This window comes from Bombina bombina, chromosome 1 (assembly GCF_027579735.1).
Source record: "Bombina bombina isolate aBomBom1 chromosome 1, aBomBom1.pri, whole genome shotgun sequence".
NCBI classification, from domain to species: Eukaryota; Metazoa; Chordata; class Amphibia; order Anura; family Bombinatoridae; genus Bombina; species Bombina bombina.
In genome coordinates this window covers 1,052,067,818-1,052,085,592 of record NC_069499.1, presented here as the reverse complement: position 1 = coordinate 1,052,085,592, position 17,775 = coordinate 1,052,067,818, and the positions used below count along the sequence as shown (strand labels likewise).

Sequence of the window (17,775 nt, the reverse complement as noted above, 5' to 3'; positions counted from 1 at the left end):
AAAGAATCGAAGCCAGAAGAAAAAAATTGGCAAGACATCAAAAGCACAGTGCAAACTTATCATCATAATTTAGTATAAGTTTAGTTTATTATTAGTTTATTGAGCCTTTAAACCCCCATGCAGCACATATAAACGCTCACATGCACAGCAGCTATTGAGTGTATTCATGGGGAGTTTGCATGGCAGTCTTTAATATTATGCCACCAGGTGTCAAGAGCAAAATAATAGAGACTGTGGCTTTATAATCTATTTTATTTAACTTGTATCTATTAAAAATGATAAACAGGTGTTTTTAACAAAAAAAGTATTTTTTCCTTACTATCACAAACCCTTAGAAAGCATAATTAGTTCAATTCAGTTTTAAATGTTATATTTTAGAGTGTCAGTATCCATTTAACTATTTCACTGTCAGAAATACCTGCAACACATTTCGAAAACATGGTGTTGAGGTTCCCCTTGACAATGAAAATGTTGAACATTTATACTGCATAAATAAATATAATCCATCACAATTATAAAATAGTATATAAATAACGCAACATTCACAAATACTTTTTTTTTTTTTTTTTAAAGCATATATTCCATCATTGGGTAGTAACAGCTAAATATTCTGTTATATATGAGCCATGTCTATAATTATGTTTCCATGTAGAGGTGGTAGCGACAAGGGAGTATAGTCAAAGGTGTGTGTATATACACACACACACACACACATATATATATATATATATATATATATATATATATATATATATATATATATATATATATATATATATATATATATATATATATATAAGTATATATATATGCACACACATACACACACACATATATATATATATATATATATATATATATACACACACACACATATATATATATACACACACACACACACATATATATATATATATATATACACATACACACATACACACATATATATATATGTATAAGTGAACAATATTTTTTTAAACTCTTACATTTATATTTTACTGTACATTTTAATTAATCTAAACTATTTTTTTAGTTTAAAGGATTCTCTATTTAGAATAAGATTGAATGCAACATTTTCCCTATTTGACTCAATCTGTCTAAATTGCAAATGATTGAGATCCAGCCCTTAATTAAGTATTTTACCTTTTAAACAAAGGTTTCTCAAAAATAGAGATTTACCGTATACATAACATAAATGTATTAGCAGACATAATATTCATAGAATATGCTAGTCCCATGGTAAACAGTGGTGACAATGTGTGTATCTTTTAATGCACACAATTTTAAAGTAACCAATACTTTAGCCTGGGGATTTTTTTATGAATGTGACTCACAACAGGTTTGGTGTGTCACTTTCAGGTTATTTTTTATAATTGTAAAATTAACTTATATCCATGCATTGCTTTATTACCTAAACAAGCATATTATCTTAAAGGGACATAGTACTCAAGATGGTTCTACTACGTATATCAAAGAGCAGCAGCTAACATGGTAAAAGTTTAAAATCTTTAAGTAAAATATGTTTTAATTTAAACTGAAACTAATATGAAGTGCATGTTTGGGTACAACAGATCACTTGCTTATAGTCTCAGAAAAAAAGTGGATTTGGTTTGCATCAATAATGAAAAAATGTACAGTATATATATTTTCTTTGAAACTCATTCTTTTTTGAGTACAATGTCCCATTAAAACATTGAGACTTGATATTTCAGAACAAAATTCAGTAATAGTAATTTAATATTTTCATAGTACAGGTACAAATCCACAAATCCGGAATTCCAAAATCCAAACGTATTCTCAAATACAAACTTTTTCCGAAATCAAAACTTTTCAATTAATATTTAAAAAAAATAAAAAGAAAATTATCAAAAATTACATTTTATTTTTTTTTGCCTGTAAGTCACAATCTTCTCTGCTTGTGTCTTTGGTTTGGTTTTTGTGTGCTAAAATGCAAATAACAGTCAATAGTTTTTTAAAACAACAAATATTATTATCAGGGATAGAACCACGTGTAAACAACAATATCTTATGTCATTTAGGCAATATTTACATGTCATAATACAGCCTATACATGCAACCTAAAGGTAGTTTACTATAAATATTGATACTTTTGTATGCATAGTACCTTCAGAATGATAGTACAGTAATCATGAGATATTGTTGTTTACACTTGGTCCCATCCCCTCTTCAAACTGACCCATTTTACAGATGTAAATATTCTAAAATCCAAATTATTACAAAATCCAAACCTATCCTGGTCCCAAACAGTTTGGATAAATGGTTTACTACCTGTAATTTAAGGGTGCTATTTTTCAATATGCAATGGTGCTGTGTATATATTATCCACAGATATTTTCTAAAAACATAGCTAAACATAATTTTAGAAGTCATTTAGGGTATTTATGAAATCTTTAACTTCCAAAGTGTATTCACAAATTATTTTGCTATTTACTCCAGATTTCAACAAAAAATGTAGATACATTGCTATAAAAACTGAAATTAAGGCCAAAAAATAAAAAATATATATTTTCAATGCATGCTGTTGCTTTTTAAGCAATGAATCAATAATATCCCATCCAATAGAATAAATCTGAGAATATCAGTGTATGTTGCTTTGCTATTTTGACAAACAACATCTAAGGTTAATGGAGTAAAACTCTTTATTAAATTTACACCTTAGTGACATGAAGCCCAAAGTTTTTCTCTCTTGATTCAGATAGAGCATACCATTTTAAACAACTATCCAATTTACTCCTATTATCTAATTTGCTTCATTCTCTTGGTATTCTTTGTAGAATAAACAGCAATGCACTACTGGGTGCTAGTTAACACTTTGGGTGAGCCAATAACATGAACCATATATGTGCAACCACCAATCAGCAGCTTGTGAGCCTACCTAAGTACCCTTTTCAACAAGGGATACAACTAAACAAATTAAATCATATAAGTAAAGTGGAAAGTTATTTAAAATCAAATTTTCCATCTGAATCATAAAATAAAAACATTGTGTTTCATGTCTCAGGCTAAAATGAAAGATTATCCTTTTTTATTTTATTAAAGACAAATACTTTTTGAGATTTTTGCAAGCTCTTTCAGAATGTCATGTTTTAGTAAGAATAAGATACTTCAATCATTTTTTTTTTTTATTTTTTAACAAAAACAGCTAATGAATATTATTTGCACTCCCCCCTAATTACAGTTTTTAACCCCTCTACATTGTAATATATTTTATCTCTTCCAGATTATTTCCAGAAGTGTGATCAAATTCCCTTCAAAAACTAACATTTGAGATACACCATTTTTTTTAACATGCTATACCATGAAACAAATGTCACATCCATGTGCTTAGAACCTTCACCAATATTTAAGTAGTAACTCTCTTTATAAATTTTTCTTATACAATCTAAAACTATAAGCTGCAGCAAATGAGTTTGTATAAGGAAGTTGAAATAACCAATCACCAGACTTTATTTTTTTTTTTAAAGACCATGTGGCATTTCCGGTACTACAGAAATTGCACTAGGAATTAAGCAAAATTACATGCAATTAAAAATCCTATTTTTAAGACATGGGGTGATATAACAGTGATATAGCATAAAATGTGTAAACATGTTACCATGATCATTTTGTTCCTACAACATTATATCATTCAAACAGCACACTGAAAAAAAAAAAAAAATGAATTCAAATGTTAAAACTATCAGAAGCTAAGATGTAAGTAGTTTCTTTTTGTGAATAAGTTCACATATAAATATTTCCATTCAAATGATTTATTACTCATATTTATTCATAACTTAAACCCATGTTCCTCAAAGATAAAATGTATCTTCAGTACTAGAATTCACAGATAAAAATCCTCTTACATTTGTCATTGTGATATACGCCAGTTCAGCTCTAGGTTCTTCCTTTTCAGACAAGACAAGTTAAACATTTCAGGGAGTGGTTGGAAAAAAAAATACAAGAAAAATTCATTTGATATCATTGTTGAATAGAACAGGCCAGTAAGCGGCAGTGAATTGATTGTCTATGTTTCTCCTCTTTAAAACCCATCAAGGTTCAAATCGGCTTTTCTTCTGACATCTTCTCAAGCTGCTTTAAGAATCCATGTTTTGTATTATGATATTCCTAAAAAATGTAATAAAGTACAGTTTTTATCACATCATGATCACTGTAAATTAAAGGAATACTAATTTCAAACTACAACCTCCCAAACATACAAAACAAATTGCAATAAATATTTTGTATTATTTATTTAGCTTGAATATTATGCTTGTTCCTCTGCTTGTACAGTGAAAATACTGTATACCTGACACTACAACATTCTACACAGCATACTGCTAGGTGTTAGATCATTTATAGTGTGTTAATCACTGCAAAGTAGTTAAACATGTAGCTACTGTGTACTATTGCATTGCCAATCAGGGGTTGACCTAAAGGGACACTGGAGGGCATTAGTTAATGTGTTTCATTTAGATAACATTGAGCTCATGCACGTGAATTTATCGAGCAGTGAGCACTGATTGGCTAAAATGCAAGTCTGTCAAAAGAACTGAAATAAGGGGGCAGTCTGCTGAGGCTTAGATACAAGGTAATTACAAAGGTAAAACGTGTATTATTATAACTGTGTTGGTTATGCAAAACTGGGGAATGGGTAATTAAGGGATTATCAATCTTTTAAAACTCCAACAATTCTGGTGTTGACTGTCCCTTTAAACTATGTGTTTAACCCGTTGTAAAGAGCAATAGGGCAATATGAACATGCACTAATGCATACGAAGATTTTATTTTCACAGATTTATTTTTGGAGATCATAGTGCTAGTTGATTTAAACGTATCTCTAATTGCCCCAACAACAACAAAAATGGACCTCACCAAAATTTTCATTGGATGTACCTGAACAGCTTTTCATTTTCAAAACCTTTTAAACTGTACTAAAAATGACAATGATTTAAAAACATTTCTTTTGTACACCATTTTTTTTGTTGTTTAAACAATAAATAATTGAAAAAAAGAAAAAAAGAACAAGGACAGTGAAGCTTTTATGGAAAATCTTAAAGGGGCAGTAAACTTACAAACTAATGTTATATAATTCTGCACATAGCGCAGAATTATATAACATTAGCTTACCGGCACATTTATACTTTAAAGGATTGCAGAGAAATTGTAACTAAAACCTTCTTTTACCAGAACGCTGCTCCTTGCTCTACTGAGCGGGTCTGGATTTTACACAGCGCATCTCTGCAACACTGTGTGCTCGGTCGCAACATTTAAATGAATGTAGCTCGCTCCCGCTACTGGACACAGTTTCTCATCAACACAAGTTTGAAATAAAGCATACATGTAAAGATAAAAAAAATACTTGTAAATCCTAAAAATAGGATAAAGCAGCATTCGCTCCTATCTTGATCAAGGTCTTGCTGGACATTGATCCTGGAGTGCTTGCTGGGTGTGTCCTATTTTCAAGTCACTGGTCTTGTAAAGTGTCCAAACTAATTTATTCCTCAGTGACGTTTCGGGTTGGTCAGATGAAGGGGTGAACACCCCAAAACATCACTGAGGAATAAATTAGTTTAGACACTTTACAAGTCCAGTGAGTGCCTTGTTCTATAATCTTTATCTACATTATTCTTAGCACCCTGGCATTTTACTACCTGTTTGTGGATTCATGTATCCTCCTACCTACTAGATAGATAGATAGATAGATAGATAGATAGATAGATAGATAGATAGATAGATACACACCGATATGAACTTGTTAGACATCACATTCCAAAACCATGGGCATTAGTATGGAGTTGTCCCTCCTTTACAGCTAGAACAGCCAACACTCTGTGCGTCTGTTGGAACTGGTGCCAATTCAGCAAAAATAGCATTTGTGAGGTCAGGAACCAATGATGGACCAGAAGGTCTGGCTCATAAAATCGCCATTCCAATTCTTCCCAAAGATGTTCACTGGGGTTGAGATTAGGGCTCTGTGCAGGCCACTCAGGTTGCTTCACACCAAGCCTGTCAAAATATGTCTTCATGGACCTCAGGGGCAGAGTTATGCTGTAAAAGGAAAGGGCCTTCCCCAAACTGTTCTTCATCTGATGTTGCTTCCAGAGGCAGTTTGGAGCTCTGTAGCAAGTGCTTTGTTAGTTTGAGTGGTCTATCACTTTGTGCCGAAGCTGCTGCTGTTCATAGATAATTCCACTTCATAATAATAGCACACTGCACTGCCAATATTTGTCTATGGAAATTTAATTAAAAGATTGTATGCACCTGTAAGCAATGGGCGTGACTGGAATACCTGAACTCAATAATTATTAGGAGTGTCCACATACTTTTTGCCATCTAGTGTATCTGATAATTATATCATTTTCAAATTCTTCCTCTACTTTTAATTTAGAGGTTAAGTGTAAGACCAGCTCTTACCTTGATATATTTGAAATACATTATTTAACTAGTGAACTTGATTTTGTTCTGGTTTTAAATTATTTGAGAATACTACTTGTAATAAAAATAAGAATGCTTACTCTTTTCTGCATAGTTTTAGGCTTCACTTACATTAACATTATAAATACTAACGGCTAGATTACGAGTTGTGCGTTAAGGTAAAAAAGCAGCATTGATAGGTCTTAACGCTGCTTTTTTACACCCGCTGCTATTACGAGTCTTGCAGGCATAGGAGCACCGCACACTTTGTTGGCCTTACCGCAAACCGACTTACGTAAAGTTTGTAAAGCCTTTTTTGTATGGGACTTCCATAGCGCTGGTATTACGAGTTTGTCCTGGGAGGCCAAAAAGTGAGCGGTACACCCTATACCGACAAGATTCATAACGCATTTTAAAGTCAGTAGTTATGAGTTTTACACTACAATGCCGTAGCATAAAACTCATAACTAAAGTGCTAAAAAGTACACTAACACCCATAAACTACCTATTAACCCCTAAACCGAGGCCCTCCCGCATCGCAAACACTAAAATAACATTTTTAACCCTTAATCTGCCGCTCCGGACATTGCTGCAACCTACATTATATTTATTAACCCCTAATCTCCCGCCCCCAATGTCGCCGCAACCTACCTACACTTATTAACCCCTAATCTGCCGCCCCCAGCGTCGCCACCACTATATTAAATGTATTAACCCCTAAATCTAAGTCTAACCCTAACTTAAATATAATTTAAATATATATAAATAAAATTAATATCATTACCTAAATTATTCCTATTTAAAACTAAATACTTACCTATAAAATAAACCCTAATATAACTAATAGTTACATTGTATCTAGTTTAGGGTTTATTTTTATTTTACAGGGAAGTTTGTATTTATTTTAACTATGTAGAATAGTTGCTAAATAGTTATTACCTATTTAATAACTGCCTAGCTAAAATAAATACAAATTTACCTGTAAAATAAAACCTAACCTAAGTTACAATATCACCAAATCTTACACTATAATTAAATAAATTCCCTACATTAAATACAATTAAATAAATTAAATAAAATTAGCTAAATTACAAAAAAAACACTAAATTGCAGAAAATAAAAAACAAATTACAGATCTTTAAACTAATTACACCTAATCTAAGAGCCCTATCAAAATAAAAAAGCCCCCCAAAAATAAAAAAAAACCCTAGCCTAAACTAACCTATCAATAGCCCTTAAAAGGGCCTTCTGTGGGGCATTGCCCCAAGGATATCAGCTCTTTTTCCTATAAAAAAAAAATACAAACACCCCCCCAACAGTAAAACCCACCACCCACACAACCAACCCCCCAAATAAAAGCCTAACTAAAAAAAAACTAAGCTCCCCATTGCCCTGAAAAGGGCATTTGGATGGGCATTGCCCTTAAAAGGGCATTTAGCTCTATTGCAGCACAAAGCCCTAACTTAAAAAATGAACCCACCCAATACACCCTTAAAAAATCCTAACACTAACCCCCGAAGATTCACTTACCGGGAGAAGTCTTCATCCAAGCGGCAAGATGTCCTCAACGAAGTCATCAGAAGTGGTCCTCCAGATGGGCAGAAGTCTTCATCCAGACGGAATCTTCTATCTTCATCCATCCGGCGTGGAGCGGCCCCATCTTCAAGACATCCGGCGCGGAGCATCCTCTTCCAACGGCGTCTTCTTGCAGAATGAATATCTCTTTAAGTGACGTCATCCAAGATGGCGTCCCTTAGATTCCGATTGGCTGATAGAATTCTATCAGCCAATCGGAATTAAGGTAGAAAAAATTCTATTGGCTGATGCAATCAGCCAATAGGATTGAACTTTAACCCTATTGGCTGATCCAATCAGCCAATAGGATTGAGCTCACATTCTATTGGCTAATTGGAACAGCCAATAGAATGCGAGCTCAATCCTATTGGCTGATTGCACCAGCCAATAGGATTTTTTCTACCTTAATTCCAATTGGCTGATTTCTATCAGCCAATCAGAATCTAAGGAATGCCATCTTGGATGACATCACTTAAAGAGATATTCATTCCGAAGAAGACATCATTTGAAGAGGATGCTTCGCGCCGGATGTTTTGAGGATGGAGCCGCTCCGCGTCGGATGGATGAAGATAGAAGATGCTGTCTGGGTGAAGACTTCTGCCCATCTGGAGGACCACTTCTGCCTGACTGGAGGACCACTTCTGCCGGCTTCGTTGAGGACATCTTGCCGCTTGGATGAAGACTTCTCCCGGTAAGTGAATCTTCGGGGGTTAGTGTTAGCATTTTTTTAAGGGTGTATTGGGTGGGTTTTATTTTTAGGTTAGGGCTTTGGGCAGCTATAGAGCTAAATGCCCTTTTAAGGGCAATGCCTCTACAAATGCCCTTTTCAGGGCAATGGGGAGCTTAGGTTTTTTTAGTTAGGCTTTTATTTGGGGGGTTGGTTGTGTGGGTGGTGGGTTTTACTGTTGGGGGGGTGTTTGTATTTTTTTTACAGGTATAAGAGCTGATTTCTTTGGGGAAATGCCCCGCAAAAGGCCCTTTTAAGGGCTATTGATAGTTTAGTTTAGGCTAGGGTTTTTTTTTATTTTGTGGGGGCTTTTTTATTTGTATAGGGCTCTTAGATTAGGTGTAATTAGTTTAAAGATCTTGTAATTTGTTTTTTTATTTCCTGTAATTTAGTGGGGGGGGTTTGTGATTTAGCTAATTTAATTTATTTATTTAATTGTATTTAATGTAGTGAATGTATTTAATTGTAGTGTAGTCTTAGGTGTTAGTGTAACTTAGGTTAGGTTTTATTTTACAGGTTAATTTGTATTTATTTTAGCTAGGTAGTTATTAAATACTTAATAACTATTTAGTAACAATTCTACCTAGTTAAAATAAATACAAACTTGCCTGTAAAATAAAAATAATCCCTAAGATAGCTACAATGTAACTATTAGTTATATTGTAGCTAGTTTAAGGTTTATTTTACAAGTAAGTATTTAGTTTTAAATAGGAATAATTTAGTTAATGATAGTAATTTTATTTAGATTTATTTGAATTATATTTAAGTTAGGGGGTGTTAGGGTTAGGGTTATACTTAGGTTTAGGGGTTAATAAATTTAGAATATTGGCGGTGACGTTGGGGGCGGCAGATTAGGGGTTAATAAATGTAGGTAGGTTGCGGCAACATTGGGGAAGGGAGATTAGGGGTTAATAAATATAATTAGGTGTCAGCAATGTTGGGGGCAGCAGATTAGGGGTTAATAAGTATAATGTAGATGGCGGCGATGTCCGGAGCGGCAGATTAGGGGTTAATAAATATAATGTAGGTGTCGGCGATGTCGGGGGTTAATAAGTGTAAGATTAGGGGTGTTTAGACTCGGGGTTCATGTTAGGGTGTTAGGTGTAAACATAAAATGTGTTTCCCCATAGGAATCAATGGTGCTGCGTTACTGAGTTTTACGCTGCTTTTTGGCAGGTGTTAGACTTTTTCTCAGCCGGTTCTCCCCATTGATGTCTATGGGGAAATCATGCACAAGCACGTACGACTAGCTCACCGCTGACTTAAGCAGTGCTGGTATTGGAGTGCGGTATGGAGCACAATTTTGCTCTACGCTCACTTCTTGCCTTTTAACGCCAGGTTTGTAAAAACCCATAATACCAGTGCTGCATGTAAGTGAGCGGTGAGAAAAAACAGCATGGTAGCACCGCACAGCTCATAACGCAAAACTCGTAATCTAGGCGTAAGTTTATTGTTTTCATCTTGATTTATGGGTAGCTATAAACTGCTAATTATAATGTTTGTTTTCATCTTTATTTTGGGTTAACTAGAAACTGCTAGACGAAGGAGCAAAAATAGCTTTATATAACTATATTTACTACTAATTGTATCAAATAAAATCACTTCATTTTATGATGCACCTGAGATCAGTCTTAACAAAGTGTGAATGGCACTTGTAGTACCTAAACTCTTGGAAGGACTTGCTTTTTATTTGCAGGGTTCCTTGCATTCAGAACGTTCACATGCATAAAGATTTGTAAATAAACAATTTTAATTTGTATTAAAATATTAATAATTAGGGTAGGACTTTTTTAGGACTATATATATTTTTTTTACCGAAATAGGGACATTACTTATTTAAAGGAACATTAAACTCTTAATTTTATTCCCAATAACTATTTTTTAACTATTCATAATAAAAATTACAAACATTGTAATGTATAGTTGTAATTTATTTTACCTGCTTTTCCTGAAGTTTAACATTGAGGCTGTAGTAGCTCCTGCAGGCTTCTGGACTCTGACCCTAAACTTTCTACACAGTGTACGTTTTGCCAATTTAGAAGTTCATTTATATTTATTTATTTATATAACAATGCCGCTTTTGCAATCAAAAGGAACATTTTCAGTGCATTTTATACATTTGTTTTGTGTGCAGATTTTGGCAAAGCAGTTCTTAATTGCTTATATATAGGGGTAGATTTAACAAGCGGATGCTGGAATCTACCCCTGAAGTTTCTGTCTCCCCAGAAACTGAAGTTAAGAAGCAGTGGTCATAAGACCGCTGCTCTTTAACTTGTCCGCCACCTTTCAGGTGGTGGACTGCAGTCATCCCGATCCGATCGGAATGATTGACACCCACTGCTAGCGGCCAATTAGCCGCAAATGTGCAGGGGGCGGCAATGCACAAGCATTTCACAAGAAATGCTTGTGGAATGTTAAGCTGTCGGAATCTAGCAATGTCGGGCGAACATGATTCGCTACAGCAAATCATGTCCTCCCGGAATTTAATAAATTGGCCCCATAGAATGCATATAAACTGTGAGGGGAAAATTATTTGATCCCTGCTGATTTTGTATGTTTGCCCACTGAGAAAGAAATGATCAGTCTATAATTTTAATGGTAGGTTTATTTGAATAGTAAGAGACAGAATAACAACAACAAAATCCAGAAAAACGCATTTCAAAAAAGTTATAACTTGATTTGCATTTTAATGAGTGAAATAAGTATTTGACCCCTTTGGAAAACATGACTTAGTACTTGGTGGCAAAACCCTTGTTGGCAATCACAGAGGTCAGACGTTTCTTGTAGTTGGCCACCAGGTTTGCACACAAATCTCAGGAGGGATTTTGTCCCACTCCTCTTTGCAGATCCTCTCTAAGTCATTAAGGTTTCGAGGCTGATGTTTGACAACTCGAACCTTCGGCTCCCTCCACAGATTTTCTATGGGATTAAGGTCTTGAGACTGGCTAGGCCACTCCAGGACCTTAATGTGCTTCTTCTTGAGCCACTCCTTTGTTGCCTTGGCATTGTGTTTTTGGTCATTATCATGATGGAATACCCATCCACGACCCATTTTTAATGCCCTGGCTGAGGGAAGGAGGTTCTTACTCAATATTTGACGGTACATGGCCCCGTCCATCGTCCCTTTGATGCGGTGAAGTTGTCCTGTCCCCTTAACAGAGAACACCCCCAGCATAATGTTTCCACCTCCATGTTTGATGGTGGGGATGGTGTTCTTGGGGTCATAGGTAGCATTCTTCCTCCTCAATTTTGGTCTCATCTGAACACAACACTTTCACCTAGTTCTCCTCTGAATCATTCAGATGTTTATTGGCAAACTTCAGACGGGCCTGTACATGTGCTTTCTTGAGCAGGGGGACCTTGCGGGCACTGCAGGATTTCAGTCCTTCACAGTGTAGTGTGTTACCAATTGTTGTCTTGGTGACTATGGTCATAGCTGCCTTAAGATCATTGAATAGATCTTCCTGTGTAGTTCTGGGCTTATTCCTCACCATTCTCATGATCATTGAAACTCCATGAGGTGAGATCTTGCATGGTGCCCCAGACCCGAGGGAGCTTGACAGTTATTTTCTGTTTCTTCCATTCGTGAATAATCACACTAACTGTTGTCACCTTCTCACCAAGCTGCTTAGCGATGGTCTTGTAGCCCATTCCAGCCCTGTGTAGGTCTACAATCTTGTCCCTGACATCCTTAGACAGCTCTTTGGTCTTGGCCATGGTGGAGAGTTTGGAATCTAACTGATTGCTTCTGAGGACAGGTGTCTTTTATACAGGTAACAAGCTGAGATTAGGAGCACTCCCTTTAAGAGAGTGCTCCTAATCTCAGGTCGTGTATAAAAGACACTTGGGAGCCAGGAATCTTGCTGATTGATAGGGGATCAAATACTTATTTTACTCATTAAAATGCAAATCAATTTTTAACTTTTTTGAAATGCGTTTTTTTCTGGAGTTTGTTGTTGTTATTCTGTCTCTCACTGTTCAAATAAACCTACCATTAAAATTATAGACTGATCATTTCTTTTTTAGTGGACAAACATACAAAATCAGCAGGGGATCAAATATTTTTTTCCCTCACTGTATGTATAAATATAACTTTAATTTTGGAGCAATGATTAAATAGCACCATCTCTAGGGTTAACAAGACTAACTACAGCCACGTAATTTTTCTGTTATAAACTGATGTATAGTGAACAAAATGACCATGTGACCTGCTTAAATGGATATGAAACCCCATTTTTTCTTTCTTTCAACAAATGCAGAATATGGCTATTGGTAGCATAATTCGACTATTTTTAAAGCTGGCTTTATTTGTTTAATAGTGCATCACACAAAGATCTAGATTTGCACTACTATTATACAAATAAATCCAGCCCTGAAAGAGTTGAATGCTGCTATCTGCAGCAATATTATGCATTTGTTTAGAAAAATAAATCCCAAATGCACATGTTTAGAACCACCAATGCTGCTGCTGAGGATACAGGGAGTGCAGAATTATTAGGCAAGTTGTATTTTTGAGGATTAATTTTATTATTGAACAACAACCATGTTCTCAATGAACCCAAAAAACTCATTAATATCAAAGCTGAATAGTTTTGGAAGTAGTTTTTAGTTTGTTTTTAGTTATAGCTATTTTAGGGGGATATCTGTGTGTGCAGGTGACTATTACTGTGCATAATTATTAGGCAACTTAACAAAAAACAAATATATACCCATTTCAATTATTTATTTTTACCAGTGAAACCAATATAACATCTCAACATTCACAAATATACATTTCTGACATTCAAAAACAAAACAAAAACAAATCAGTGACCAATATAGCCACCTTTCTTTGCAAGGACACTCAAAAGCCTGCCATCCATGGATTCTGTCAGTGTTTTGATCTGTTCACCATCAACATTGCGTGCAGCAGCAACCACAGCCTCCCAGACACTGTTCAGAGAGGTGTACTGTTTTCCCTCCTTGTAAATCTCACATTTGATGATGGACCACAGGTTCTCAATGGGGTTCAGATCAGGTGAACAAGGAGGCCATGTCATTAGATTTTCTTCTTTTATACCCTTTCTTGCCAGCCACGCTGTGGAGTACTTGGACGCGTGTGATGGAGCATTGTCCTGCATGAAAATCATGTTTTTCTTGAAGGATGCAGACTTCTTCCTGTACCACTGCTTGAAGAAGGTGTCTTCCAGAAACTGGCAGTAGGACTGGGAGTTGAGCTTGACTCCATCCTCAACCCGAAAAGGCCCCACAAGCTCATCTTTGATGATACCAGCCCAAACCAGTACTCCACCTCCACCTTGCTGGCGTCTGAGTCGGACTGGAGCTCTCTGCCCTTTACCAATCCAGCCATGGGCCCATCCATCTGGCCCATCAAGACTCACTCTCATTTCATCAGTCCATAAAACCTTAGAAAAATCAGTCTTGAGATATTTATTGGCCCAGTCTTGACGTTTCAGCTTGTGTGTCTTGTTCAGTGGTGGTCGTCTTTCAGCCTTTCTTACCTTGGCCATGTCTCTGAATATTGCACACCTTGTGCTTTTGGGCACTCCAGTGATGTTGCAGCTCTGAAATATGGCCAAACTGGTGGCAAGTGGCATCTTGGCAGCTGCACGCTTGACTTTTCTCAGTTCATGGGCAGTTATTTTGCGCCTTGATTTTTCCACACGCTTCTTGCGACCCTGTTGACTATTTTGAATGAAACGCTTGATTGTTCGATGATCACGCTTCAGAAGCTTTGCAATTTTAAGAGTGCTGCATCCCTCTGCAAGATATCTCACTATTTTTGACTTTTCTGAGCCTGTCAAGTCCTTCTTTTGACCCATTTTGCCAAAGGAAAGGAAGTTGCCTAATAATTATGCACACCTGATATAGGGTGTTGATGTCATTAGACCACACCCCTTCTCATTACAGAGATGCACATCACCTAATATGCTTAATTGGTAGTAGGCTTTCGAGCCTATACATTTTGGAGTAAGACAACATGCATAAAGAGGATGATGTGGTCAAAATACTCATTTGCCTAATAATTCTGCACTCCCTGTATGTACATATGCTTTTAAAAAAAGGATACCTTCAGAACAAAGCAATTTAAATAAAAGAAGTAAACTATAGAGTTTTTTACAATCATGCAAGTTTAATTTTGACTTTACTGTCCGTTTAAGGACTAGTTACAAATATCGCCATGCTAATTGCAAGCTATAGACAAAGCTTAAAGGGACATGAAACCCAATTTTTTTCTTTCATGATTTAGAAAGAGTATACAATTATAAACAACTTTCTAATTTACTTCTATTATCTAATTTGCTTCATTCTCTTGATATTCTTTGCTGAAAAGCATATCTAGATATGCTTAGTAGCTGCTGATTGGTAGCTGCACATAGATGCCTCCTGTGATTGGTTCATCGTGTGCATTGCTATTTCTTCATTAAAGTATATCTAAAGAATGAAGCAAATTAGGTAATAGAAGTAAATTGGAATGTTGTTTAAAATTGTATTCTCTACCTTAATCATGAAAGAAAATGTTTGGTTATAGTGTCCCTTTAAATCATGATGTATTTCATAGTGAAACAAATACTTACGTCTTGGTTTCATGTTAAGAGATGCACAAATAAGATGGACAGGCCAATATTCAATAAAATTACCATGCAGATCATGATTGTATCAGGTCGCTGAAAATAAAGAACATGGAAAAATGAATTAATGATAATATATCCAGAGATATCTGTGAGATGGTACCATCATGTGAAAAGTTACACATTTTACCTTCTGTTTTTTTTAAATAATTTTTTTCATAAGACTGTATATTTTTTTAATAATTGTATTAAGGACTTGGAGCAAGGATTACATAGCAACATCTCTAATTTGCAGGTGATACAAAGTTGTGTAAGGTAATTAGGTCAGTGCAGGGTAAAATTGCTTTGGAAGGGGATTTACAAAAATTGAAAGAACGGGCTGGTAAATGGAAAATGAGATTTAATACTGGAAAATGTAAGGCTCTACATTTTGGAAGTAAAAATAAGCAGGCAACTTATTATTTAAGTGAGCTTAAACTTAGCAAAACAGAGGCGGAAAGGGATTTGGGCATACTTATAGATAACAAGCTAAAAATAAGTGCACAATGCAGGGCAATGTCTTCTAATGCCAATAAGATACTAGTGTGTATTAAAAAAGGCATTGATGCAAGGGAGGAAAGCATAATTCTATCACTATATAAATCCCTGGTAAGATCTCGCCTTTGGTACAGAGCACAGTTCTGTGGAACAATCCGAAAATAAGACATTGCAGAGTTAGAAAAAGTTCAGCGAAGCGCCACAAAAATAATAAGGGGAACTATGAGAGGTTAGTCAAACTGGGTTTGTTTTCTCTAGAAAAAAAAAGGTGATTGAGAGGTGACATAATTACTTTATATAAATATATTTAAGGCCCATATTAAGAATTAGCAGAAGCTTTGCTTATTTTGAGTAAATTGTGTGTGACAAGAGGTCACAATTTAAGGTTGTAAGAAATGAAATTTAATTTCCTGCAACGTAAATGTTTTTTCACTGTAAGAGTAATCAAATTGTGGAACTTATTACCTAAGGAGGTAGTGTATACCAATATCTTAGAAACATTTAAAAATGGCTTTATTACATTTCTCACTAGAAACAGAATTCAGGGATATGATTGCTTGTGTTAAATTGGTCAACTTTTAAATGGGATTAAATTAAGCTCAATTAAAGCTTTTATTTTATATCATGTAGGATCTGTATAGGTTGAAGACTTTTGTCTTCTCTCAACCTCATCTACTATGTTACCGTGTTGCAATGTAATTATTGACTAAATTATTTTCTGCTAAGGATTTTCACATAGCAAAAGTCAGTCAATAGTCACACACTTAAAAAACCCTAAGGGGCAATACATATTTTCATTGTCTGCTGAATTATTGTGATCATACCTCTTCAAGCTCCTCCTCTGCATTTGTAGCTGCTGCAACTTGAGCACCCTTTTTCACTATACTCTTAGTTTCTGGCTTTGGTAGTGCCTTAAGCTCAGACTTTAGTCCAGCTTTAGGTTCAGGTTTTTGAGGAGTTGATTTTAGCATTGGTTTAGGTTCAGGTTTTGATGCTACTGACTTCTGTATGACCTTTGGTTCTGCTTTCTGACTTGTTTTAGGCTCAGACTTCTGGACTGTCTTGGTCTCATAAACACGTTCACTTTTAGCTTCAACATTAATTTCACTTTTAGGATCAGATTTAACCATAATCATGCCCAGAGTTCTTTTAGCTTCTGGCTTCAAATCTTCATTTGGTTTGTATTTACTAACTTCTGCTTTTCTAACAGGGTCTTTTTGGGAAAAACTTAAACTTTCCTTCATACGTTCTTTGAAATCTGGACTGCCTTCCCTTGTTGGAGTTTTAGGTGATGGGAATGCTGTTTCTTCATAGTCCAATGGAGGAGTTACTGGAGAGGTCCGCACAGCATAACTATGATAATCCTTATGATATTCAACATCAGTTTCAGCTAATTTGTCTTGTAACCTCTGAAGAGGTTTCATATTCAATTCGGCTGGTGTAGTTGTGTGACCTTTTCTAGATGGGCTACGAGAAGGTAAAACAGCATGCATGTGAGCTGATGGGGTAGTAGGTCTACTTCCAATACGACTTCCGCCACGACTCTGGTCTCCGTTCCAGTTGCTTGTCCCAAGCAACCTTTCTTTTTGCGAACTCTGCTTAGGTATTTTTGCTTCTGGGGGTGATCCAGCAGGGGATGGTGTTCTTACTGGGGATATATCATGTGAAGAAGATTGTTTTTCATGAAGCTGAGGACTTTCTGGAGGGGTTGGAGGTGGCCCTTCATTGGGCGGAGCTGCATTTTCTTTGATCTCCATAGGTTCTGCATTCTCTATAATCTCCTGAAGCAACTTTCGTTTTATATACTCTGGCCCTAAAAAAAACAAAAAAAAAAAAAACAATTTTATGAGTGTGTGTATATATATATATATATATATATATATATACATACAGTATATATATATATATATATATATATATATATATATATATATTCCAGACAATGTGCAC

At 35.4% G+C, this 17,775-nt stretch overlaps 1 protein-coding gene across 1 annotated transcript in view; it reads right to left on the bottom strand.

The window, feature by feature from the left end:
- Window positions 1–3,444: 3,444 nt before the first annotated feature.
- JPH2 (junctophilin 2) overlaps window positions 3,445–17,775 on the bottom strand; it is a 223,990-nt gene continuing 209,659 nt past the window's right edge. The window contains exons 4-6 of the mRNA XM_053689809.1: window positions 16,650–17,638; window positions 15,295–15,384; window positions 3,445–4,125 (exon numbers count right to left, since the gene is read on the bottom strand). Of these exons, the coding sequence (XP_053545784.1) occupies window positions 15,304–15,384; window positions 16,650–17,638 (1,070 nt within the window). The 3' untranslated portion in view covers window positions 3,445–4,125; window positions 15,295–15,303. The remainder of the gene's footprint in view (window positions 4,126–15,294; window positions 15,385–16,649; window positions 17,639–17,775) is intronic.